Source organism: Natator depressus, chromosome 2, assembly GCF_965152275.1.
Source record: "Natator depressus isolate rNatDep1 chromosome 2, rNatDep2.hap1, whole genome shotgun sequence".
Classification (NCBI taxonomy): domain Eukaryota; kingdom Metazoa; phylum Chordata; order Testudines; family Cheloniidae; genus Natator; species Natator depressus.
Window position 1 is genome coordinate 184385506 of NC_134235.1, and position 25000 is coordinate 184410505.

At 44.8% G+C, this 25000-nt stretch overlaps 1 protein-coding gene and 1 long non-coding RNA gene across 2 annotated transcripts in view; one reads left to right on the forward strand and one right to left on the reverse strand.

Annotated features, from left to right (window-relative positions):
* Positions 1-19153, reverse strand: part of CDCP1 (CUB domain containing protein 1) — a 54558-nt gene extending 35405 nt beyond the window's left edge. The window contains exon 1 of the mRNA XM_074945519.1: positions 18993-19153. Within this exon, the coding sequence (XP_074801620.1) occupies positions 18993-19041 (49 nt within the window). The 5' untranslated portion in view covers positions 19042-19153. The remainder of the gene's footprint in view (positions 1-18992) is intronic.
* The window catches only part of LOC141982934 (uncharacterized), a 107179-nt gene continuing 100782 nt past the window's right edge, over positions 18604-25000 (forward strand). The window contains exon 1 of the long non-coding RNA XR_012638251.1: positions 18604-18756. This is a non-coding gene — a long non-coding RNA (uncharacterized LOC141982934). The remainder of the gene's footprint in view (positions 18757-25000) is intronic.

Sequence of the window (25000 nt, forward strand, 5' to 3'; positions counted from 1 at the left end):
AGTCTCTGGAAACCCTGCAACAGCGCTACATTGATGACATCTTCATCATATGGACCCATGGGAAGGAGGCCCTTGAAGAATTCCACCTGGATTTCAACAATTTCCACCCCACCATCAACCTCAGCCTGGACCAGTCCACACAAGAGATCCACTTCCTGGACACTACAGTGCAAATAAGTGATGGTCACATAAACACCACCCTATCCCGGAAAGCTACTGACCGCTATACTTACCTACATGCCTCCAGCTTCCATCCAGGACACATCACACGATCCATTGTCTACAGCCAAGCTCTAAGATACAATCGAATTTGCTCCAAGCCCTCAGACAGAGACAAAACACCTACAAGATCTTTATCAAGCATTCTTAAAACTACAATACTCACCTGGGGAAGTGAGGAAACAGATTGACAGAGCGAGACGGGTACCCAGAAGTCACCTACTATGGGACAGGCCCCACAAGGAAAACAACAGTACACTACTGGCCATCACGTACAGCCCCCAGCTAAAACCTGTCCAGCACATCATCAATGATCTACAACCTATCCTGGAAAAAGATCCCTCACTCTCACAGACCTTGGGAGACAGGCCAGTCCTCGCTTACAGACAGCCCCCCAACCTGAAGCAAATACTCACCAGCAACTACACACCACACCGCAGAAACACTAACCCAGGAACAAATCCCTGTAGCAAACCTCGTTGCCTATTCTGTCCCCATATCTACTCTAGTTACACCATCAGAGGACCCAACCACATCAGCCACACCATCAGAGGCTCATTCACCTGCATGTCTACTAATGTTATATATGCCATCATGTGGCAGCAATGCCCCTCTGCCATGTACATTGGCCAAACCGGACAGTCCCTACGTAAAAGAATAAATGGACACAAATCGGACATCAGGAATGGTAACACACAAAAGCCAGTGGGAGAACACTTCAATCTTCCTGGACATTCTATAACAGATTTGAAAGTAGCTATACTTGAACAAAAAAACTTCAGAAACAGACTTCAAAGAGAAACAGCAGAACTAAACTTTATTTGCAAATTTAACACCATTAATTTGGGCTATAATAGGGACTGGGAGTGGCTGGCTTATTACAGAAGCAGCTTTGCCTCTCCCGGAATTGACACCTCCTCATCTATTGTTGGGAGTGGACTACATCCACCCTGATCGAATTGGCCCTGTCAACACTGTTTCTCCACTTGTGAGGGAACTCCCTTCTCTTCATGGGTCAGTATATTTATGTCTGCATCTGTAACTTTCACTCCATGCATCTGAAGAAGTGAGGTTTTTACCCACGAAAGCTTATGCTCAAATATATCTGTTAGTCTTTAAGGTGCCACCGGACTCCTTGTTGTTTTTGTGGATACAGACTAACACGGCTACCCCCGGTACTTGAAACAGTATACTTATTCTTGCAACAAACCAGGACAGAACACAGACACTATGGTCTTTAACAGAGATCAAGCACCAAGCTCTATGGTTCAGGAAAGCACATCTGTGTACATTGCTATTCACCAAGTCCCAATAGGACTAAAGCACATCCTTAACTTTGAAAATGCATTCCTGAATCAGCACCCCAAAGCAGGAGCCTTTACCATCTTGAGATAGAAAGAGCTAATGCTATTGACCATGACAAAGTAACAGGCTCTTATCTTTGCCGGGGCCAGCTGCTAGAAATCTGCATAGAGAGACACCTTAAGCCAGATCATGGCACAAACATCTCCCTAAGATAAAACTTTGAAGATATTTTTACTGTCCAAAATGATTGAGAGCACAGTACAGAAACATCAGCAATGTCTTTACTGCAAAGATTAGATTGTGTAATTTACTAAATCAAATGTCATCTTCTTTAGGACCTTAAAAAAAAAGCTCATACACAAACAAAAATGCATCCAGTGATCCCAGAGTCACTTAGTACTTTGGACTGAATAGCTTAGAAAATATACTACAGAGCAGGCAGACAAGACTATATAAATTACTTCTATTGCGGTGCTTTGTAAACACCATGATCATGACTCATACTGATCTGTCTTTGACTATGCTTTTCTCCACACGTCTCCTTATAAGGATAACTAAGAATTGTATATACTGTTTGTAAGGAATGAATTTCCATGTACCGTAAATGCTGCTCGGTACGATGACTCACAGAATATTTAACAAGCAAGAAGAAATAAGAAGACAGTTACTCTTCATCTGCACAATGTCATACCGATTTTGGGATAGAAGGAGCCCTTAGCACAGAGGTGGGCAAACTGCGGCCTGCAGGACTGTCCTGACCAGCCCTTGAGCTTCCGGCCAGGGAGGCTAGTCCCTGGCCCCTTCCCTGCTGTCCTCCCTCCCCTGCAGCCTCAGCTTGCCATGCTGCCAGGACGGCGCGGTGGCGTGGCTGGCTCTGGCTGGGCCGCACGGCTGCAAGCTCCTGCCGCTCTGAGCGGCATGGTAAAGGGGTGGGGAGCAGTGGGGTTGGATAGGAGGAGTCCCAGGGGGGCAGTTTGGGGCGGGGTGGTCCCAGGAGGGGACTGTCAGGGGACAAGGAGCAGGGGGGGTTCGATGGGTCGGGGGTTCTGAGGGGGGCAGTCAGGGGGCGGGGGCCAGGTTGTTTGGGGAGGCACCGCGTTCCCTACCCGGCCCTCCATACAGTTTCGTAACCCCGATGTGGCCCTCAGGCCAAAAAGTTTGCCCACCCCTGCCTTAGCAGACCACCCACTCCTGCCCTTGCATTGTGGAAGGATGGATTTAAGTGACTTCCTAAATTATCTCTGACAGACAGATGTCTAATCTAGCCCTGGATTCCTCAAATGATGGCAATTCTGCAGCTACCATGGACAGTCTGTTCCACTGTCTAATTTTAACCCTAAATTTTCCCCACTGCCACTTAAGCTCATTACTTTTTGTTCTGCCCTGGACTCCTCATTAATAACTGATCCTTGTTCTCTTGCTAATGTCCCTTTATTTCTCAGTAATGCCTTCCCTTAGTCTGAACACTCCCATCTCTGCCAGCCTTCCACTGTCAGTCTTATTTTTCCAGAACTTTCATCAATTTCATTGTTCTGAACACTCTCCGATTTGTCTCATCATATACAATTTGTTTTAGACACAACCTCAACAGCAGCCCAACTACCAGTAACAGCTGTGGAATTATCTCACTCGATTTACAATGTAGTCTCCTTGTACTACATCCCAATGTAGCATTTGTTTATATTTGCAATAACAATGGGTAATGTTGTTGTGGAGAATAAATTGATACTGAAATAATAACTGTAAAATCTTTCTGTGGGACATTACTGATTAGCCTTTATTTCACAAAGGTTTATTTCATTATACCTTCCTTAATGAACCTCTCTTACATTTGCCTTATTGAAGCTCGTTTTCTTGATTTTACTTTTATCGAGTTTATCCGTATTCTCCAATTAAATCTGCAATCCCTCCCAATTCCATCTGCAAGGCTGATTAGTGTTGCTGATGACTTGAAGGATATAGTGAAGATAAAATTAGCCACCAGATTTGTTTTGTTTACAGTCCTTAACCTGCAGAGCAAGATATTAGTGACTTGACACCACACTATAGAACTAATGGGCCATTTGAAAATGACCGCTTGACAAAATCAAACTAAACAAACCAAGATTGAGGGAAGTAGTACAAACAAGGATTCAGATCCCCTTTTTATCTTGTTTGCCACAAATACAGCAAAGAGCAGGATCAGTCTGAAGTATTCACTTACAAAGCAAACAGGCTTTTGTTTACACTTACAATCTAAATATCCTACAGTACTTGTTTATTTTTCTGGTGGCAATCTTGTTCCTTTGGTAACTCAATGGCCTTTTTCAGTTTGGGCCTAATTTTAGCATCTAGTTTATTACGGTTATAGGATTCACACTTCAGGATGGAAAGCAGATTGCTTTCAGGAGCTCATTGTGACCATTAAGGCCCCAATCCTGAAAAGATTTATAGAGTCCAGTGGGACTACTCACATCCTTAACTTTCAGCACAAGCACAAGGCTTTGCAGAATAGGGGTCTACGTAGTTAAGATTTGTAAAGTACTTTGCATGTTTCTTTAATTACATAGTTTCAGCACTTTACTTTGAGAAATGAATGCATTTTCAGAATGAGGATTATTACAAATTTTAAGACACATTTTGGGTCTGTCAAGATTAATTGTTATTACAGAAGTTATGCTTTCACTCCAGGAAAACACTAAATTTTATTACATGTATAAAAAGGTAGGAAGTAGAGCCCTGCAGCAGGACTAGGATCCCGCAGGTCCCCCAGGACCCACTGCCATAAGAGCAGGAGTGGGTAAAATGTACTTTGTGGTAGGCAGGATTGGGTGGGCAAAAAACCTAGACTGCAGAATTTGCAGGAAAACGCTAAATCTCTTGTCAGTTTACCACATAAAAATTGTGTCTGAATTCCATTTATCTATTGTGACAAAGTTCCTCCTCTGCCTTGGTGGGTCTTGCGCTTATTGGTGGATTTTCTCGCCACAGAGGTTAACGGCAGCCCTCAGTTTGGCCACTTTCGTGGCTCAAATCTGCCATTCACTCAGTTAGCCTCATTGCTGGCCAGCATGGGGAAAAGGAAGAACAATCCCCACAGTCTCTGCTGATCCACCTAGTGGATCGGGAACAGACCAGAGACCTTCCCCTCTGGTGGAACCCACAGTCCAGTTCAACTCCTCCGGTATCAAGTAGGGAGTTGGGGGGGTGGAGGGAACCTGGGCCCTCCCTCTACTCCGGGTTCCAGCCCAGGGCCCTGTGGATTGCAGCTGTCTACAGTGGCTCCTGTGACAGCTACAACCCCTGGGCTACTTCCCCATGGCCTCCTCCCAACACCTTTTTATTCTCACCCCAGGACCTCCCTCTTGATGTCTGATAATGTTTGTACTTCTCAGTCTTCCAGTAGTACGCCTTCTCACTCTCAGCTTCTTGCGCCTCTTGCTCCCAGCTCCTCGCACGCACCACAAACTGAAGTGAGCTCCTTTTTAAACCCAGGTGCCCTGATTAGCCTGCCTTAATTGATTCTAGCAGCTTCTTGATTGGCTGCAGGTGTTCTAATCAGCCTGTCTGCCTTAATTGTTTTCAGAAAGTTCCTGATTGTTCTGGAACCTTCCCTGTTACCTTACCCAAGGAAAAGGGACCTTCTTAACCTGGGCCTAATATATCTGCCTTCTATCACTCTCCTGTAGCCATCTGGCCTGACCCTGTCATACTGTGTAATAGATTAAAAAAAAAGGGGTGGCTGGGTGGGCGGGTTGGTTAACGTAGCATGGGGGACTCTGTTTCTTGAGGATTAGCAGGATCTAAGGTTTTTGTGGGTGAGAGTGGAATAAAAATGCAAGAAACAATGTGGGAGCAGGTGGGAGTGGAAGTAGGGTGGGATGGAGTGGGATTTAAAATATAGTCCCATGCAGGGCTCTTGGAGGAAGTGGTAGTTTAGTCACCATGCTAGTTCTGTGCTGGCTACGAGTTTTGTAAAGTATGCAGCACAAGACAAAAAAGTGAGTGCACAGCAACAGGATAAGGAAGTGTCAGACTGGTCCAATGAAAGGAACACAACAAAGACATGTCTTCTCTGGTACCTAGAACCTTTACAAACATTAAGCCACCACATCAAACCTATTTTGTAATAGAACTGCCCATGACTGGGCTTTCTTATGCAACGTATCCCTAACCCTGTAGCCCACGAAAGCTTATGCTCAAATAAATGTGTTAGTCTCTAAGGTGCCACAAGTACTCCTGTTCTTTTTGCAGATACAGACTGACAGGGCTGCTACTCTGAAAAATGAGAAGTTAGCATCCCAAAGAGAACTCAGATCTGGAATTTCAAGGTTGGCATAAGTCTAACTGGACTCTCTATTTCCATGCACAGTCCTGCTACTCTCCCTCTCTGTTCTTTGGCTTTCAATATAGTGATTTTATAATATAGTCAGAGCCTTGTCCTTTCTGGTTGGTGAAAATTACTACAGAAATACATGGACTTTTGTTGCCTGAGATTATCAGTGTTTGGCTACAGGGATGTAGTAGGGGTACAAGTGGTTCTCAAAGAAGCAATTGTGAGAACACTGCTCAAGGAACCAACTTCTGGCTATCAATGTGTGTCCATTTCCTATTTTTGGGAGAGTCATGGAGAATCTTTTGGCAAGGCAGCTCAAGTGGATACCTGAGTCTTCGGATTTCCTTTACAAGGAGAATCTGGCTATAGGCTTAGTTATAAGGTGGAAACTGCACAAGCTGAGGCATCTCTTTCAAGTAATGGATGTGGTGTCCATGCTGATTCTTTTAGATCAGTTAGCAGCTATTGATATTGTTGTTTAAAGTGCTTTCTTGACTTGTTTGCAGACTCTAGCAGAAGCAGACTGAGTTGCTCAAATGGTTCTGTTCTTTTTTTTTTTTTAAACCAAGAGAGCCCAAATGGTAGCCGTGGGCAATTGTCCCTCTGGTTTGAGTATTCTCTCCTGCAGGATAACATAGTAGTCCATATTGTCATCCCATATGTACATGGGGCCCCTGGGAGGGTTAGTGACAAGACATGGGATGTGATGCACTCAGAATGCTATTGACAGCTGGCTCTATTTCCGTCATGCCTACTGGGCCAGAGAAGTGGAAAAAATCCTTATGTCTTTATGAACTTGGGGCCTGGATGAGGGCTAACAGTCTGCAACTTAATCTGGACAAGACACGTTGTCACGGGTTCGGTCGCAGAGAACCCCTGGGGACTGTCACATGACGTGCTGATTACACCTCTGAGCTCATTTTCCCTGCCAGCTTGGGACTCCAGAACCCTGCCTTGTTGAGCCAGACATGCTAGTCTGCTGCAACACAGACCCAGGTCTGGTCCACGCCCCCAAAGCTGCAGACTTTAACCAAAAACTGCTCAGCAGCTTTCCTATCTCCAACACTCAGACACCAACCTCCCAATGGGATCCAAACCCTAAATAAATCCGTTTTACTCTGTATAAATCGTATACAGGGTAAACTCAAATTGTCCATCCTCTATAACACTGATAGATATGCACAGCTGTTTGCTCCCCCAGGTATTAATCACTTACTCTGGGTTCATTAATAAATAAATGTGATTTTATTAAGTACAAAATGCAGGATTTAAGTGGTTTCAAGTAATAACAGACAGAACAAAGTAAGTCACCAAGCAAAATAAAGCAAAAACATGCAAATCTAAACCTAATACATTATGAAACTGATTACAGGTACAATCTCACCCTCAGAGATGTTCCAATAAGCTTCTTTCACAGACTAGACTCCTTCCTAGTCTGGGCCCAATCCTTTCCCCGGTACAATTCTTGTTAGTTCCAGCAGACATCTTAGGTGGAAAGCAGGGGTGTTTTCAGGACTGGCAGCTCCCTTTGTTCTATTCCACCCCCTTTTATGGCTTTGGCACAAGGCAGGAATCTTTTGTCTCTCTGGGTCCCCACCCCTCCTTCTAAATGGAAAAACACCAGGTTTAAGATGGATTCCAGCATCAGGCGACATGTTCACATGTCCTGTGAGACCCCAGCCTCCATTCTTCCAGGGCTGGCCCGCACGCACCCATGAAGGTTTGCAAGTAAACAGAGCCATTTACAGGTCATTGATTCTGAAGCACCCTTAATGGCTTCCACTTGATATGTTTATAGCAGTAATACAAGTTTATATCTTATTTTCCTAACTCCAGACAGAAATAATTCATGCAAACAAATAGGATGAACACACTCAGTAGATCATAAGCTTTGTACTGATACCTTACAAGAGACCTTTTGCATTAAGCATATTCCAGTTACATCCTAGTCACACTCATGAGCATATTTCCATAAAACATTATGGAGTGCAATATAACACACATAATATTGGTGGAAGCAGATGGAAGAGCTGGCAGAAGTTATACAGCTGCCTCCAATTAAGGAATTGGACCATAACCTCTAACACAGATGTACTTCTAAATTCTTGGCTATTTCTGAATGCCCAGATAGCATGGCAATGGCCAACTGCTCTTTTCCACCCATGCCAGATGAGAAAAAGTGTGACTTTTCCCACAATCTGTACCTTATTACAATTATCTACACATTGTTACCTCAAGATTAGATTGCCATAATGCACTCAACTCAGGCCACATGTTGAGGCCATTTGGAAAATGAAGTTACTAATCAAGTACCTACATTCTGTAGTAAGTGGAGCAGCGCACTCGCTGCTCCGGGGAGGAGGCGGAGAAGAGTGGGGAAGTGGGGTGGAATCAGGGCATATCACCTCCAGCCCCCTGCCGTGAACCGCTCTGGACAGGGAGCTGGGAGCACCCCCACGACCCTAGTCCACACACCCCAGCTCCCTGCCCTGACCCCTGCACCCCCCTCACACAAACCCAACCTCCTGCCCTGTCCCCTGCACCCCCCTCACACAAACCCAGCCTTCATTCTGGGAGCACAATTACACCAGTGCTCTGGAGTCTACATTGGCTGCTAGTAGGTATCTGCATGGAGTTTAGTTCAAGACGTTGGTTAACTGAGATGTTACCTACCTCAGTGTGCTACACTGCCACGAGTGAAATCAGCTGAAGCACTTAAGCATAAGTTCCCTAGATATAGAAGTGGGAGCAGCTGGAAGGTTGTTCCCAAGCGGTCCTTAAATTTGGAATGTACTCTCCCATCCTCATTTCATCACAGCCAAGATCAACCTGTTTTCTGGGCACACGGCATATCCCATCTTTTCCCCCCCTCAAGCTTTTGGATGGAGTTTATTTTCTTATCCTGATGTTTGTGGGGGCAGTATCAAAATGGGATGAGCAACTCCTTTATATTATATCATTTGTACAGTATATTTAATTTGTGTAACTGGTGTCTCGAGCAGGGGTTGGAAACCTATGGCACGTGTGCCAAAGATGGCATGCGAGCCAATTTTTAATGGCACGCTGCTGCCTGCCAGGTCCCAGCTGCTGGCCCCTCTCAGGCCGCTGTCAAACCCAGGCCAGCAGTGGGCTGAGCGGGGCCGGCGGCCGGGACCCCGGCAGGCAGCAGCGTGCCATTAAAAATCCTGCCTGCCCCGGCCCGCTGTTCTCCGCTCCCCGCGGGGGCAGGGTGAAGAAGCTTGGTCCTGCCAGCTGCTGCTGCAGGGCAGGCAAGATCCCCCCTCCCCCGCCTCTTCCCCCAGCATGCTGGGTTCCTGCCCCTCCTCTTCTCCCTCTCTGCTGCCGATCAGCTGATTGCCCTGGCGCAGGAGGGGGAGAAGTGGAGCCGCAGCGCACTCACTGCTCCGGGGAGGAGGCGGAGAAGAGGTGGGGAAGTGGGGTGGAATCAGGGCATATCACCTCCAGCCCCCTGCCGTGAACACCCCCGGCTGGGAGCACCCCCACGACCCTAGCCCACACACCCCAGCTCCCTGCCCTGACCCCTGCACCCCCCCACACACAAACCCAGCCTCCTACCCTGACCCCTGCACCCCCCACACATACCCAGCTCCCCATACCCTGACTCCTGCACCCCCACACATACCCAGCCCCCCCCCCGAGCACCAAACGGGAGCTCCTGCACCCCCCCCCCCCCAATTCCCACTTGCACCAAATGGGAGCTGCCCAGGTAAGCACTCCATACCCAAAGCTCCAGCCCCAACCCTGAGCCCCCTCCCTCATTCTAGCTCCTGGCCAGACCCTACACCCCAACCCCCAGCCTGCTCCTTCACCTCCAGCCCTGTGCTCAGTGCACTCCCACCCTTAGCTCAGTGCAGAGAGAGAGAAGGAGCTAGAACCAGGAAGAAGGTAGGTACCCACTCTATGTGGGCAGGGCTGGGATCCCAGACTGGCAGCGGGCTGAGCGGGGCCGGCAGCTGTGACCCTGGCTGGCAGGAGCCGGCGGATGGAACCCCAAACCAGCAGTGGACTGAGTGGCAGTAGGCTGAGCTGCTCAGCCCACTGCTGGTCTGGGGTCCCGGCCACAGGTCCTGCTCAGCCTGCTGCCGGTCTGGGGTTCTAGCCGCCGGCCCCTTGCCAGCCAGGGTCTCGGCCGCAAGTTCTGCTCAGCCTGCTGCCGGCCTAGGTGAACGGAACCCAAGGCTGGCAGCGGGCTGGAGGCGTAAGATCAGCATTTTAATTTAATTTTAAATGAAGCTTCTTAAACATTTTGAAAACCTGGTTTACTTTACATACAACAATAGTTTAGTTATATAATATATAGATCTACAGAGAGAGACCTTCTAAAAAACGTTAAAATGTATTACTGGCAAGCGAAACCTTAAATTAAAGTGAATAAATGAAGACTTGGCACACCACTTCAGACAGGTTGCCGACCCCGGTCTAGAGCATTACATTTACAAACACCTCCAGCACAAGTCTTAAGAAATAAATTCAAATGGTGTTAATGCCTTTGGAGATCTCAGAATAATCTTGTCTATGAAATCCACAGGAGATTATCAGAGGAAGCTTCTAAAGGTTTCACCAAGAGATGAAGCCTTCCTGCTGTGCAGTTTCCAAGTGTTCAGGTGGCAAATCCCCAGTTTTCCTTTTATTCCCTCAAGTGCTCCTTTAAGGAAGGGCACACAAATTGCCTCCTATTGATCTACTGCATCAGTTTAGGTTTTCTGCATATATTTTTACGTTACATGTATCCCACAGACTTAGCCTGAGATCCGGACTACTGCTCCCACCCCTTTACACCATGTAAGAGGTCCGTAGTGATGTAAAGGGGCCCAGAAGCCCTATTTCTCACCAATGGAGGATTCCCTCAGTGCAGGAACTGAGGAAGACAGCTGTAAGGCTGCTTTCCAAGGACCCCCTCATAAGTCCTGGAGATGGGAATGTGTTGGGAGTGGGGATGGGGGCAGACCACAGCCTGTGGCAATGCTGAAATACTGGGCAGTCCAAGTAGGCTGCCGTAAACATAGGCCTTGTCTACACTTGAAAAGGTTTGCTGGTACAGTTATACCAGCATCTCCTGTAGAGAAACAGTTTATACCGAATGGAGTAACCTGTACTGGCAAAAGTACTGAAATAACGACATCTACACTAGGGCTTTTGCTAGCATTGTTATGTTGGTCTGGGACCAACTTTTAACTATAGACCAGGCCTTATACAGGTCCTCAGGACTCCCGAAGCTATGCCAGGATCTCTCCAGCTCCTGGGGCAGACCAGAATTGGGAGGGCACAATGGTGGCTAAAACCATCGTAGTCCCTCCCCTCTCTGCCTAGCCTGGAAGGTCTCAGCGCTAATTTTGCACTGAATTATACATCATCAGTCCCAAACAGAATCATTAGGGATATACAAGCTGCAATACAAGCTACACTGGACTTGTTAGAACATGAAAAGATACAGAACATACATACTGCCTTCCCCTCACTGTTCTAAGGTTGTCTCATGTCTCAGAAACCTGAAGAAGCAGGTTAATAGTTGGCATTTTGGAGTTACTCACTTCAAGAAGCAGGTATTTACTTTTCTATATTTCTTCTCTTATTTCCTCTCCTCTCTCCTTACTATTTATAGATGCCACATGTAGTTATCTGCCGAAATCATTAAAATTCAAATCTATACACAGGTACACTGATGTGAACTACATCTGCCAGCAGCTAGGTCAAAGGTTTCCTACCACATGCAAAATTCCTGCTAACAAGACATCTGACAGTGTCTGGTTTGACATGATCTGCACACATACCCTTTGGCTGTCATACAGTGGCAACAGTTTGTCCACCTCTAGACAAACATAGCTCCAAAAAACATCACATTTAGTAGTGTTTCCAAGACACGCTGACTTTGCAGAAACCTCTCTCTTTTCACGTATGGTCTTATTATTCTCTGATTTTCTTTTAAATCGAGTCATTGAGGAGGGGGAAAAAGCCTATTTCCTGGTAGTATTTTTTTCAAATTTTATTATTTTACTTCGATCTGTCAAAAGAGTTTATGAATTTTGACACCAAAAGAACCATCCAACTCTAACATTCTTGCCCCCTTAGTGGACAGAGGTCTGTAGTTATGACTACTAACTCATGTATACTAGTGTTGGTGGAGTTGAACTGGTAAAACAAAGCAGAGTTTGGACCTCCTTGGTTCCAAGGTTCCCAGCAAAGAGTCGTTCTTCAAGTTGTGCATCCAACATTTCATGTTGGAGACAAATTAAGGTAAAATTGTTCAACTCTCTCTAGGATGGGGTGGTGTTTTGTTTTGTTTTTTCTTTTAAACACACACATAGTTCTACTAAAAATCAAAAAGCAAGCCAAGTTGATGAAAGCCAGCCTTGATAAAGCATGTTTTCTGTTGTGTCTTAACCCCCAGCTGTCACCTCTTTATGGGTGGGAACCCACTTCCCTCTGTCTCCAGATAGGGGATTTAGGCTTGCAGTCGTCCTCTAATTCAAAGATAGAGATAACATTTATGGATACAAAAGTTTATGAATATTCTCTGGGCCCCATAGTGCCATAGTTCCATGCTTCCAAGGTTTCACATCTGTCACAGCTTACACAACAAATACTTACAGGTTATGACAAAAATGAACATAGAGGCGTTTTCCAATTTGGACAGCCTGCCTCCTTCTCCCCTTTTCCCCAGTCACACAGAAGAATGCCACACAATTTACAAGCTGTAAGATCCTACTTACTGCAATGTGTTCTCCTGCACACAGCCACTTTCCTCCTAACACTGCTGTCAACAGTTTGAAACTGACTAGAGTTGTGAATAAGGTACCACTCATAAGAAAAGGAAGTATTAGCATATTTTTTGCGGCACCATCATCAAGCACCAGACTACTCCCATTGTAAAAAACTGTTGTTTGTTAATTCATAATGTGAGGGAAATTCTCCTGTTGATGTTCTCATGTGAGGTCACACAAACTGAGTTTCCCTGCAGTGAGATACACACAGCCAAAAGCTGTCTATAAAGTTTAGAGTATTAATACACACTTTCACCGCCCCTTCCCCATTTTATCCTTCAAACTATCTCCACATTATTGATGCCTCCCAGACAGAAAAGGTTTTAGGAAAGAAAATACAGTCTAGAAGTCGGAGGGGGGGGAGGGGATGCACATTTCCTGGTGATATGTTACTACCAGGAGGGAGGGAAAAAAATAAGATACGTGGTTCATAGATTATTAAGCCAGAAAGACCATTGTGATCATCCAGTCTGACCTTCTGCATAATACAGGCTGTAACACTTCCATGAATTATTTCCTGTCTGAACTAGAGCTATCTTGATTTTTTTTAAAGTAAACTATTCCCTAAACCCATCCTAATTTCTAAAGAGAAAAACTAAATATTCTAGACTGACTATAGTATGTAGCATGCACACACACATACACACCATTTATGCTCTTAGAAAGAAAGATCTCTATCAGGGATGAAAATGTTTTTTCAAACTGGAAACAATGCAGCTCCCACTGACTTTAACGAGAGCAGAAACAAGGCTATTATCTATGTACTGTCACTGATAAAGAAGAACAAAAAAGCCTATAAGCTAGTATCCTTTTCTGAAGGGAAAAACTACATATAGCAGTCTTGTAGCCTCAGTTTCATAGATATCACTCAGATCAATCAATTGAGGAGAAAAAATTAATTGCAGCATACAGATGAGGGGAGGAGAACTATACCAGCAATATTTGTGAGTTCACTTAATATAACAGTGAAATTTTAAAGACCAAAATTACAAATGCAGATTAAGTCCCAAAAGGACTTAAGACCTGTTTTAATGCCATTCATTCATCTTTGACGACGGCACAAAATTATGCTTAATTATATTATTAGTGCTTCAAAGTAAATGTTCCTAAATTAGACTCAAGAAGTTAGAGGCCTGATTTTCAAACTAGATTCCCATTTTTGTGGATATCTATATCTGTATTTTTCCCATTTATAATTCATTCATACTTTTTCCTGGTAATTTACTGTGAGCGCAAAACTGCATCTGAAAAACACAGAGGCTGCTTTGAAAATAATTAGAACAATGCATGTTAAATGAATGAGTGGTACAGGATCCTGATAGGAAGACCAAGAAAGGTGTAGTTGAATAGGGGGGCCCTTTAGCATGATATACATTTGGGGGTGTGGGGGGGAGACAAGAGAATCTTCTTAAGATGACAAAAAATAATTTTAAACATGGGCAGCAACAAAATCCATAGCTCTCCCAGGGGAGTTTTAGCAGGAAGAGCTTGATCAGTTCCAGGAGAGAGAGAGAGACTCCTTCTAATTAAACCCATGAATGGTTCTGACGGCACCCCAGATGGACTTGCAATCAGCCATACTTGACTGGAATGAGCATCACCATGATGTAGAGACCTTTGCTTCTTGATTTACACTTCAGTTTAGTTTTTATAAAACAATTTAGCTAAAGGAAATGATGTGATTGTAGTTCCAGCCATATATCAGTGAAGATTCCATGAGAATGCCCACTTTGCAACTTTTTCCTCTGTATGAAATACTGTGGCCTCCCAATTGTAGTTTGATGAGGCCTGGCCTACACTAAAAAGTTAGGTCAAACTAGTGATGTCACTCAGGGGTGTGAAAAATCCACACTCCTGAGCAATATAGGTAAACTGACCAAACCCCTGCTGTAGACAGCGCTAGGTTGACAGAAGAATTCTTCCATTGACCTAGCTACTGTCTCTCAGGGAGGTGCCTCTCAGCAGCTGTAGAGCTGTAAAGTTTCAAGTGTAGACAGGCCCACGGAGGAAAAGATAGGTCGAAGTGAGGGGGATGGGTGGGTGTCAGAGGGAAAAGCATTAAGAAGTGTTTTGAAATATGCAGTTATTTTTATGAAAGATTCCGTGTATTGAGTGTTCTGAATCACAAAAAGAAAATTCCATTCAAAAATGACTCATTCACATGAACACGTAATAACTCAAAACAGGGGAAAGAACAACATTCCATCTGTGGTGATTTTAAGGCAAAGAGGGGGAAATAAAAACACAAAGAAAAAGAATGTTCTATTCTACTTTCAGTGCCCAAGACCAGGCAAGAATTTCTTAAAGGTGAAGAATCCCTTTCCTCCTTAGTAACCCGCTTCTGGATTGAGGAGTCATTCCATATAACTACAGACTGTAAATCCAAAATTGAAGTTAAAAAATGGTCAGAAAATGTTTTATTTTTGCTCCCTATAGAAAGTTTTTATTTTTTTTACTGAAATATTTCATCCAGAAACAGAAATATTTCAATTCAGAAATGCTGTATTGATGCCTCTGGGAAATTGTAGTTTGGGTGTGTCATGCTCCCATTCTTCTCCATAGGCTGAGCTCCCTGGCTGGACTTCTGTGATGCACCATGAACACCAAGCCCTGGCTGTGGTGCATCATGGGAGATGTAGTCCAATAGGCAGTACAGTCCATACAGAAGAATGAGAACATGACACAACCAAACTAACACTCCCATGAAGCCCTACAGTAGCGTATCCAAATTGAAATATTTCAGTTTTTGGCATTCAGTTTTTATATCATTTAAAAAAAAAAATCCACAAAAGGCAGACAATTTTCTTAAAATGTTGTTTAATCAAAAACGCAGTTTTCCCTAAAACTGTTTCGATGGAAAATTTTCAAACAGCCTGAGTAAATATACTTTGTACTATCTAGTGAAGGATTTCCAAGAAACATACAACCATTACTGATCTTCATTACACCCCTGTGAAGTAGATAACTATCATCATCCTCATTTTACAGACTGAGGAACACAGTGGTTCCATGAGTTGTCCAAGGTCATACCATCAGCAGCAGTCAAGAAAAAGAACCTATATTTCTTGACTTCCAGACCTGCACTCCAAGCACTGGACTATGCCTCTGTACAAATAACAAAATATATTTTGTGAAATCAAAAATAGACTGGTTGTCCTTTTCCTTACCTCATCCTCCAGTCTCTAATTTATCCTGCCCCAACAATTCCCCATATGCACAATTTTACTCTGGAATTTTGTTTGCTACCACTCTAAGACAATTGTATACTATGCACATATTATTTTATATTCTAATTAGAGAAAAGGCTTTTAGAATTCAAAGATCAAATTAAATTGGGGATAGAGGCAGCAACCAGAACTCCCATTTCAGATAACAAACCAGTTTCCTCTCTCACAGCTTGGTTCTGCGAATCACCAAACAGACTTGGAGGACTCAATTCCCACTGCTTTGCAGCATAAGTAGTCATTTACTCCTGCATAAAGTAGGTGTAAATCAATAGCAGCAGTGTGAGTGAATGGATAATTCTGATCTGGATGTTTTTTACCCACTCAGTACAGGCACATAAAGGGTATAAGGGAAGAGGAGGTGACAACAGAGGAAATATGAAATGTAGGCTAGGATGTAGTTGAGTAGGGTCTTGAAAGCAAGGACAAGAAGTTTAAATGTTATGTGGTGTGTAAGAGAGAACTAGAGGAAAGACACAAAGCGGGTGGTGGCACAGCCAAATTAGTAGGTGAGAGACAGTTTGAATAGCCACATTTTGGTTGGATCAGAGGGAGCAACGTATATACCAGGGAGACCAGAAAGGAGGAAGTTTGTTCTCCCAGAAAGTTAACAGGGTGCCCTACATGTCAATGAAGATCTAGATCCACAGTGTCATGTGCCAAAAATATACCATGATTTAAAGGTTTATTAGCTCCTGAGAAGCCTTGGGGATGCTTGGATTTTCTCCCTCTTACAAAGAAAGAGCTCAGTTTCATATATGTTTCTTTTCTAAAGAAGGGTGCCCTACAGAGGTATTGTTTTATCATCCTTTGAGGAGACTTGGGTGTATAGTTATAATTTGATACTTATGGGCTATGCTCACAAATCCTTCCACACAGATGAAAATATATCATTTGGAAATTTTAGACTAGACAATTTAAAAGCTTAATCACAATGCTGTCTGGTTATTTAGTCAACATTTAGCTATGCTTACCTGGCTCAAAGCCATGACTATCCTGAATAATATGGCCTATCCCTCCTCAAGGTAGTAGAAGTAATAGACATGAATTTCAGATCACACTGTACAGACACTGTGTTTTTTCCATATTCAAACTTTGCAATTGTTTTGCATGGAAGTGAATCCAATTATCAAGGCCGATAATACTAGAAATAAGCGTCACGCTTTTTTTTAGGTTTGTGGATGTGCACGCAGATCATGCTGTATCTCTGCTCTGCCTACTCCATTCTTACAAGCAGACAGTCTTTGGACATTTACAAAAATTGAGTCTGAATTTCTTCAGTGTTATAGGACAGAACTTAATAAAATTTGTAATGAGAGATAATTGGTGGTGCTGGTTAATATCAAGCATCCCAGTAGAGCAATACAACTTTTGGGCACAAATCTGCAACCCTTACTTATGGGAGCAATTCCCTTTCCTTTCCCTCTGTCTGGATAGAAGGCTTCACTGAGACTTCTTGTGAGAGTAAGGATTGCAGGATCAGAAAATGTCTCTCTCCCTATACTGTACTTAAGAAATCAAGACATTTTCAGGTAAGATTAAAAACAATGTGTTCTCCTATCAATAAATTATTGTTGAAATTATGTCCTAGAATGCCAGAATGCAGTTTGAGGAATTTATGGAACTTGTTCCTCTCAAAACTCAGAGTCACCCTAAATAAAAATGTGCCACCCTAATTCTGGCAACTCACTGCCAATACTAGTGCACATCAAACTCTCATAGGGTTTATTAGTGTTTACACACATCAGGGGAAATATAGCTCCTATTGTGGGGTAGTACAAAGAAAGCTAAGAAAAGATAAGAACTGTATGCAGTTAAAGCTCTAAATTACAAAAGCTTTTTGAAAAGTGGAAGTATTAAAATACTTCTCATTTTAAAGAGTAGAGTTGAATTATATGTGGACACATTACTTCCGACTTAGAATATCTGAAAGAGTTTTTAAGAGAGAAGCATGAAAGTTTATGGGATTCTAGATATGAAGGCAACAGTTTAAAATTAAAATACTATGCAGTTATTCAATTATGAACCTAGTTTTAAAGTACCCCAAGTTAAAACTAACTTCACTCTTATTTTACGCCACTGTGTCTACAAGTTTCACTGTATCTTGACTGAAGGCTAAAACCAATAGCTTTTCTCAGATCACTGCAACACATTAGTACAGCCATATGAAAAAAAGGGCAAAGCAGGGAGCAACCAGCTTCCGCATACAAATTACTGGGGTATGTCATTAGCATCTAGATGAGATCTTAATGTATTATTTTAAAAATGAGCATGCAATGAATAGCTTTTCTGTCTGCATGAAACACATACACAAGAGTCAGATTTTAACAGGATGGACAATTTCATCGAGACACCAAGAGCTGCCCCCTTTAAGAAAGTTGGCCCTGCCTCCGCCACAAAAAATAAAACACTTGCAAAGGGAGATACAAATAAAAGCAACTCGTGACTCTCCTTTCCAAACACTGTTGTAAATTATGCCCAAGAAGGCCAGACCGAAACTAACTGAGCAGCCTTTCCTCCACTGAAAAGTGTAAGAAAGAACAGACTCCGGAGAGGGAAAAGCAAGAACCTGGGGGGGGGGGGGGGGGGGGGACTTGGGTGGCTAAATTCATGCCTGGTGTAAGGCCATGCCCCCACCCATCAGAGCTGAATGCTGGCTTTTTAGAATAGTTACAAGGCAAAGTGGCAAGCTGGGATGGGCAATATCTTTTATTGGGCCAACTTTAGTTGGCGAGAGACAAGCTTTGGAGCCACACAGAGCTTTTCCTCGAGTCCAAGACAGAGCTCTGGGAAACGCGTCTCTCCCACCGACAGAAGTTGGTCCAATAACAGATCTTCCCTCCCCCACCTTGTCTCTCTAGGAGCCTGGGACCCACAGCACGGCAAGCAGCCAGGCGGACGCCTCAGGCAGGTGAGCAAAGGCTTGTGGAGCGCCCCAGGCTGAAGCCCCGAGGCGCCCTGGATTGAACCCAGCCCCCCTTCCCGGGCACGGCTCACGACGGGGGCTCGCTGGGCTCCCGCGCTCTGCCGCGGTGCCGGCGCCAGGGGCTCGCCGCGCCGCAGCCCCCCCGGGCGGCTGCCCTGGACTTCCCGCCCCGGCCCGCGCCCCGGCTCCCCGCGCCGCCTCTCCCGCCCCGCGCCGCTTACCTGCCAGCTGCAGGAGCTGAGCCGCGGCCAGGAGGAGCCCGGCCGCCATCTCCCAGCATCAGCAGCCCCGGGCGGGCGCGCAGGCTGCTCCTCCTCGGGGCGCTGGTGAGGGGCCCCCTGCTGCCACGGGCGCCCTGCTGCTTCCTGCTCTGCCCTGTACCTGCGAGACAGCAGCTAGCCCCAGCTCCTCCCCGCGAGCTCCAGGTGAAACCCCGCCTCTTCCTCCCGGGCCAGGGAGAAGCCGCGGCTGACAAGCGGGAACCGGGGCTGTCATTAGTCACTGTTCCGTCCCAAGGGCTCCACGCGCCGCCCTGCCCAGCACGGGACGGCAGCCACCTCTGGGGGGGAGGGCGGCAGCTGTTGGACAGCGCACAGCCCCTGCATCCCCTGCTATAGGATGGGAAGAGGGGAAGGATACTGAGCCCCGCTGAAACGATGGAGGGAGGGGGGTTAGTTTGGCGGAAGAGAGTTACCCCGGCCGGAACTGGGCCAGGCGTAAGGCTTCCCTTTTGAATGACAGCTACCACTGGATACCTCAGGATATCGCTGAAATCTGGGCAGCACCTTGGACTCCCCCCACTTTGAGGTGCCCCCCTGAAAGTCTCCCTCCAGGGAGACTTGCCTTCTGCCCCTCTCCCCGTGCATTGTAAATCTGTGTTCTAGGGATAGGAGAAGGGCATCACTCACACTGAAGTTTAGCCCAGAGTACAGATTGTCTTGAACAGCCTCCGTATGTTAGTAATTATTCTTGGCACTTATCTATCCCTTTTCATTTTCGAATGATTTACAAACATTAACTAATTAATCTTCATGGCACCCCCATTAGAAGTAGCTAAGCATTACCCCCATTTGGCAGATGGGGGACTAAGGCAGAGTTTTAGTTACTTGCCCAATACTGCACAGCTAGCCATTGGCAGAACCAAGAAGACTTGCTGGCTCCCCTAGACCTGTGCTCAGATTTACTAGAAGTTACATGCCTTTTTCCCAGAGGACTGTACAAGAGACTTGAGATCATCTCAAAGTTCTTTGACGTTCCTGTTGAATTCTGGAGGGTCATTGGGCTGATGTGCTAGTATCTAGGCTTGCTTTTATTTTTCTGAAGGTTCAATGGGAAGCTTTAAGTATTGCTTTGCTCCTTTAAATCTATCAGTTTTGCAGATTTACCTTTTAATATCCCCTGAATAATGAGGGAAGATGGATTAAGCTGCCTAAAAGATTTGAAATGTGAAAGTTCCATAAAATATGTCATATTTAGGGTGGGCAAGGGGGGCAGTATCTAGAAGTAATGGGATGAAACTGAAAAACGATAATGTAGGTGGAACATCAAGAACAATAACCTCATGGTGAGATGTACTAGACTGTACTGTATAGTGGTTTCTTAAGGGAACAAGTGAAAACACCATTGCTTGAGTCACGTAAAACTGGACTCTGAAAAACACCGGAGCATATACTATAAGGAATAATCTTACACTGTTAGGAGATCGCAATTAGAGATGGAAAAGACTATGATTCTGTGAAACTATTAATTGCACTTTTTTCCAAAGTTGATGCAAAAGGGATCAATCCTGCTGCTATTGATGTCAGTGGCAAAAAGCCCATTAACATTAAATAGAGCTGGATCAGGTCCATGGTAAATAAAAATTCATCGAAGAAAACTCATATGTATATGTGTATACATTTTTTAATGTATTCCCTCAGTCCTTTGTGTATTACAGTGGCAAATTTACAAAACAAATCTAAATTGTATTCAAAGTAAGAGATTAAACAGACAAGAGAGGGAGGAATGGAGGCCAAGAGTTTCAAAAATTGTGCTTCAAAAAATATTTTCTGGAGTTAGGATCCTTAGTTTCTCTGTGGGCACCTCTGAATGACAGCCCTTTTTGAAAATCAGCCTCTTATTTAGGATAAACCTTGATTAGCTCAATTAGTGCATGCAAAGCCCTGGCTTGCCCTTGCTGAGAAGTCAGCACTGGTGCAACTATTCTGATTGCTGGCCACTGTTGCTGAATAAGAGCGATTCCTGAGCCAGGGCAAGGCCTTACTGTGGCAGTCAGTTGGTGGGTAACTAATACTGTTAACACCTTAATTGTTTCATCTTATCTTTTTAAATGAAGAAATAAGAAAAAAGGCAGGGGAGAAGAAATGTGTAAAATGAGGTTTTTTTGCACAATGTATTCTATTAATGTCACCAGTATACCATGTCAGTGCAGAGTGCAGGGAAAGCACTCGTCACCAATGATTGACTAACACTTGGATGTGATCCATCAGACTTTCAAGCTGCTGCTTGCTAGCCTCCGCAGAAGAACCTCTCCCTTTTACGTGTCCTTTTAAGGGCTTTGCTAGGAAATGCTGTCATTACTTTAGCTTGAGAAAGCCTGGCTGAAAGGGTGAACATTCTTGTGATTTTTGTTTGTTTAAGGAACTTTAAGGAAGATACTTTCTGAAAAGGAGCCTTAGAGTTGGAGATGATAGGGCCAAATGCAGCTCTCAGGATCTCTGTTTGACTTCAGTGCAGTTGTATGTGTATAACTGAGAGCAGAATTTGTCCCTGCGTCTACTTTTCCTAATGCAATTGACAAATCATTCCCTAAATTCACAATAACTACAATACATCTGACACAACAACCCACATGCTTGTTTACTGCATTAGCCTGACCTAGGAAGAAGAAATGGTCTTGATTCTTTTGTTTATCTCCAGTGAATTCTTGTAGAATATTGATTTTCAAACTGTGGTCATGAAGAGCAGGCAGTTCACATGACACTGGCTCCTCCTACTTGCTTCTGGTCTAGACTAAGAACTCAAGCTGACTGGAGGATGGCAGTTCTGTTTTGCTGCAACTTTCAAGGTTTTGTTCCACCCTGGTAGACAACCTAAACCTCTAGAACATTTTCATTAAAACAGAATTGGGTCAAAATATCTGCTTTTGGATCAAAACCTGAGCTTTTTGATTTGGGAAGGTGTGTGTGTGGTGGTGTGAGGAGTGGACGCTGTCTGGGATATGAGAAAGCCAGATTCAAGTCTCTGCTCTGCCTGATTCAGAGCAGAGTTTTTCATCCCTGATAACGCTGAATCAGTGAAGGAGAGCCAAGATGCTCAAAACCCTGGGAGCCCTGGTTAAGCTGGGAACCTCAGCGCTTGGAAGTTGGGGCTTTCAGGCTCCCAGTTCTGTGGCAGGGAGCTCGGAAGCCCTGAGTGGCCCAACTCAAACAGGGGTTTTTAGGGCTTCCAAGGCTCCATGCTGTAAAGCCAGGAGCTAAGGCCCAGCTACAACTAGGACTTTCAGACCCCTTGCCATCAGAGGCTTCCAGGGTCCATGGCTCTATGCCAGTCCCACCATGTGGACAAGAAGCCAGTGCCCAAGCGCAGTCCACGTGGCAGTCCCCCTGGATTCCCCAACTCTAAGGCAGATCATGTGGTGGGAGTGCCCCAGAGCTGTAGACCCTAGAAACTCTGGGGTCCCTGGCCCCAAGGCAGTCCACATAGCAGGGCTACCCTGGAAGCCTGGGAGGAAGAAATGGTGTTGATTCTTTATCTCCAGTGAATTCTTGTAGAATATTGATTTTCAAACTGTGGTCATGAAGAGCAGGCAGATCACATGCAGCAGCCCACCGGACAAGCTGGCAGAAAGCCAGGATGGTTAATTAGAAGATTATCAAAAGCAGTACTTTTTCACAAAACATGTAGGTTTTGATGAATCAGCAGTTTCCGATGAAAATCTGTTTTGTTGGGAAGTTCTCAAACAGCTGTTTTCTCTTATCTGGTCCACAAGACTGAAAGAAGGAGTGTTGCAAGAAGCCAGGGGGTTGGCTATAGCTATACTGAGTCCCATCTTAACAGATCACTGTCCAGCAAGAGACTCATCCTTTACACCCCCTTGTGTCTGATCAGTAGCCATAAAAACAGAGCTGAGTCAGTAACTATACTGTCGTCAGCTGCCAACCCATCGTTTCTCTCCCTGACCCCTCATGGAGATGCATTTTTCAGAGCTTGCAGTGGCAGCTAATGTTTCTGTAATATAATATTCCAAAACTTTTACTGCAATTCCTCTGCTGTGCTTTATGGGGAGCATACCATTTGGGGCAGCTTCTTACCTCATCCTTTCTTCAGAATACATAGTTTTGAGGAAGAGAGAAAGGCAGCTTTTTCGAGGGGTATTGAAAAATATTGAAAAATTATAAATGGAGTTTAAAAAAACCCCATAAATCAGAATTTTTGAGAGGGTAAAAAATTTCTCTTTCAACTTTTTTACCACCGTAAAAAAATGCAGGACAAGTAAACAAGCCCAATAATGAACCAAGGTGGTTCATGCCAACTGAGATACTAATGAGAGATTCCATTTCCCTCTTTTTTCATTTATATTGAGAATCATTAAATCAATTACTATATGTAGGTAGGCCTACTCCCATAGTCAATGGGGAAAAATGCTGGTAATAAAATAGGTTACTAAACCACTGGTGAGAGAGTCACAATTAAATTTTCTCACTACCCTAATGAAAAAGAGTTCATTTGATTAATTTTCAAGCCAGTAGTTATGACAGTGCTCTGAATCCAGATAAATAAATAAACAAAAACAAAGCTCAAAGAGAAATGTAGAGTATTTAATGAATCTTTCTGTGAGAAAAATTAGAGAACCTGGGAAGGCCAGTTTAAGGTATGTCTACACTGGCAGAGTTACAGCGCCGGCAGTTATCGCGCCGCTCAGAGAGCACTGAAGGGAAACCGCTGTTGTGTGTTCACACTGTCAGCTGCCTGCGCAATAGCGTGTTCATACTTGTGGCACTTGCGGTGGTATTTGGAATGGTGCACTCTGGGCAGCTATCCCACAGAGCATCTCTTCCTATTCTGCCGCTAAGAGTTGTGGGAAGGCGAAGGGGGTCACAGGACATCCTGGATCCTGTCCCAATGCCCCATGATGCATTGCTTTGCATCCCAGCAATCCCTGGGCTTCCATCTGTATTTGGCGCCATCTTTCAATAGTTTGTGTACTGCGCGCTCTGCCTCTTCGGTCTGCAGAAATGGATCCCGCACTGTTGACCAGTATGCTGCTTGCTCTGACTAACACATCACGAGTGACAGTGGAGTTATTCCTTAAACTACAAAGACAAGAGGAGTTCAACATTGATCTCGCCACGCATACTAGCTACGACACAAGACTGCTCATGGAGGTGCTGACCACAGTGGAACGCTGCTTTTGAGCTCGGAAAACAAGCACTGAGTGGTGGGATCACATCGTCATGCACGTCTGGGATGATGAGCAGTGGCTGCAGAACTTTTGGATGAGGAAAGCCACATTCATGGGACTGTGTGATGAGCTCGCCCCAGCTCTGCGGTGCAAGGACAAAGAATGAGAGTTGCCCTGCCATTGGAGAAGCACGTGGTGATTGCATTGTGGAAGCTGGCTACTCCAGACTGCTACCGATCAATCACTAACCAGTTTGGAGTGGGAAAGTCGACCGTTGGACTCGTGTTGACGGAAGTGTGCAGGGCCATTAATCTCATCCTGCTCCGAAAGACCGTGACTCTTGCAATGTGCATGACATTGTGGATGGCTTTGCACAAATGGGCTTCCCTAACTGTGGAGGGGCGATAGATGGCACGCATATTCCAATTCTGGCACCAGACCACCTATCCACTGAGTACATTAATCAAAAGGATTATTTCTCTATGGTTCTCCAGGCACTTGTGGATCACCATGGGCATTTCACGGACATTAACACAGGCTGGTCCGGAAAGGTGCATGACGCATGCATCTTTCGTAACACTGGCCTGTTCAGGAAGCTGCAAGCAGGGACTTTCTTCCCGGACCAGAAGATCACTGTAAGGGAAATCGAAATGCCCATTGTGATCCTGGGAGACCTCACCTACCCCTTAATGCCATGGCTTATGAAGCAGTACATGGGGCACCTTGACAGTGGCAAAGAGCGGTTCAACAACAGGCTGAACAATGCGGAATGACTGTTGAGTGTGCTTTTGGCTGTTTAAAGGCCCGCTGGTGCTGCCTATATGG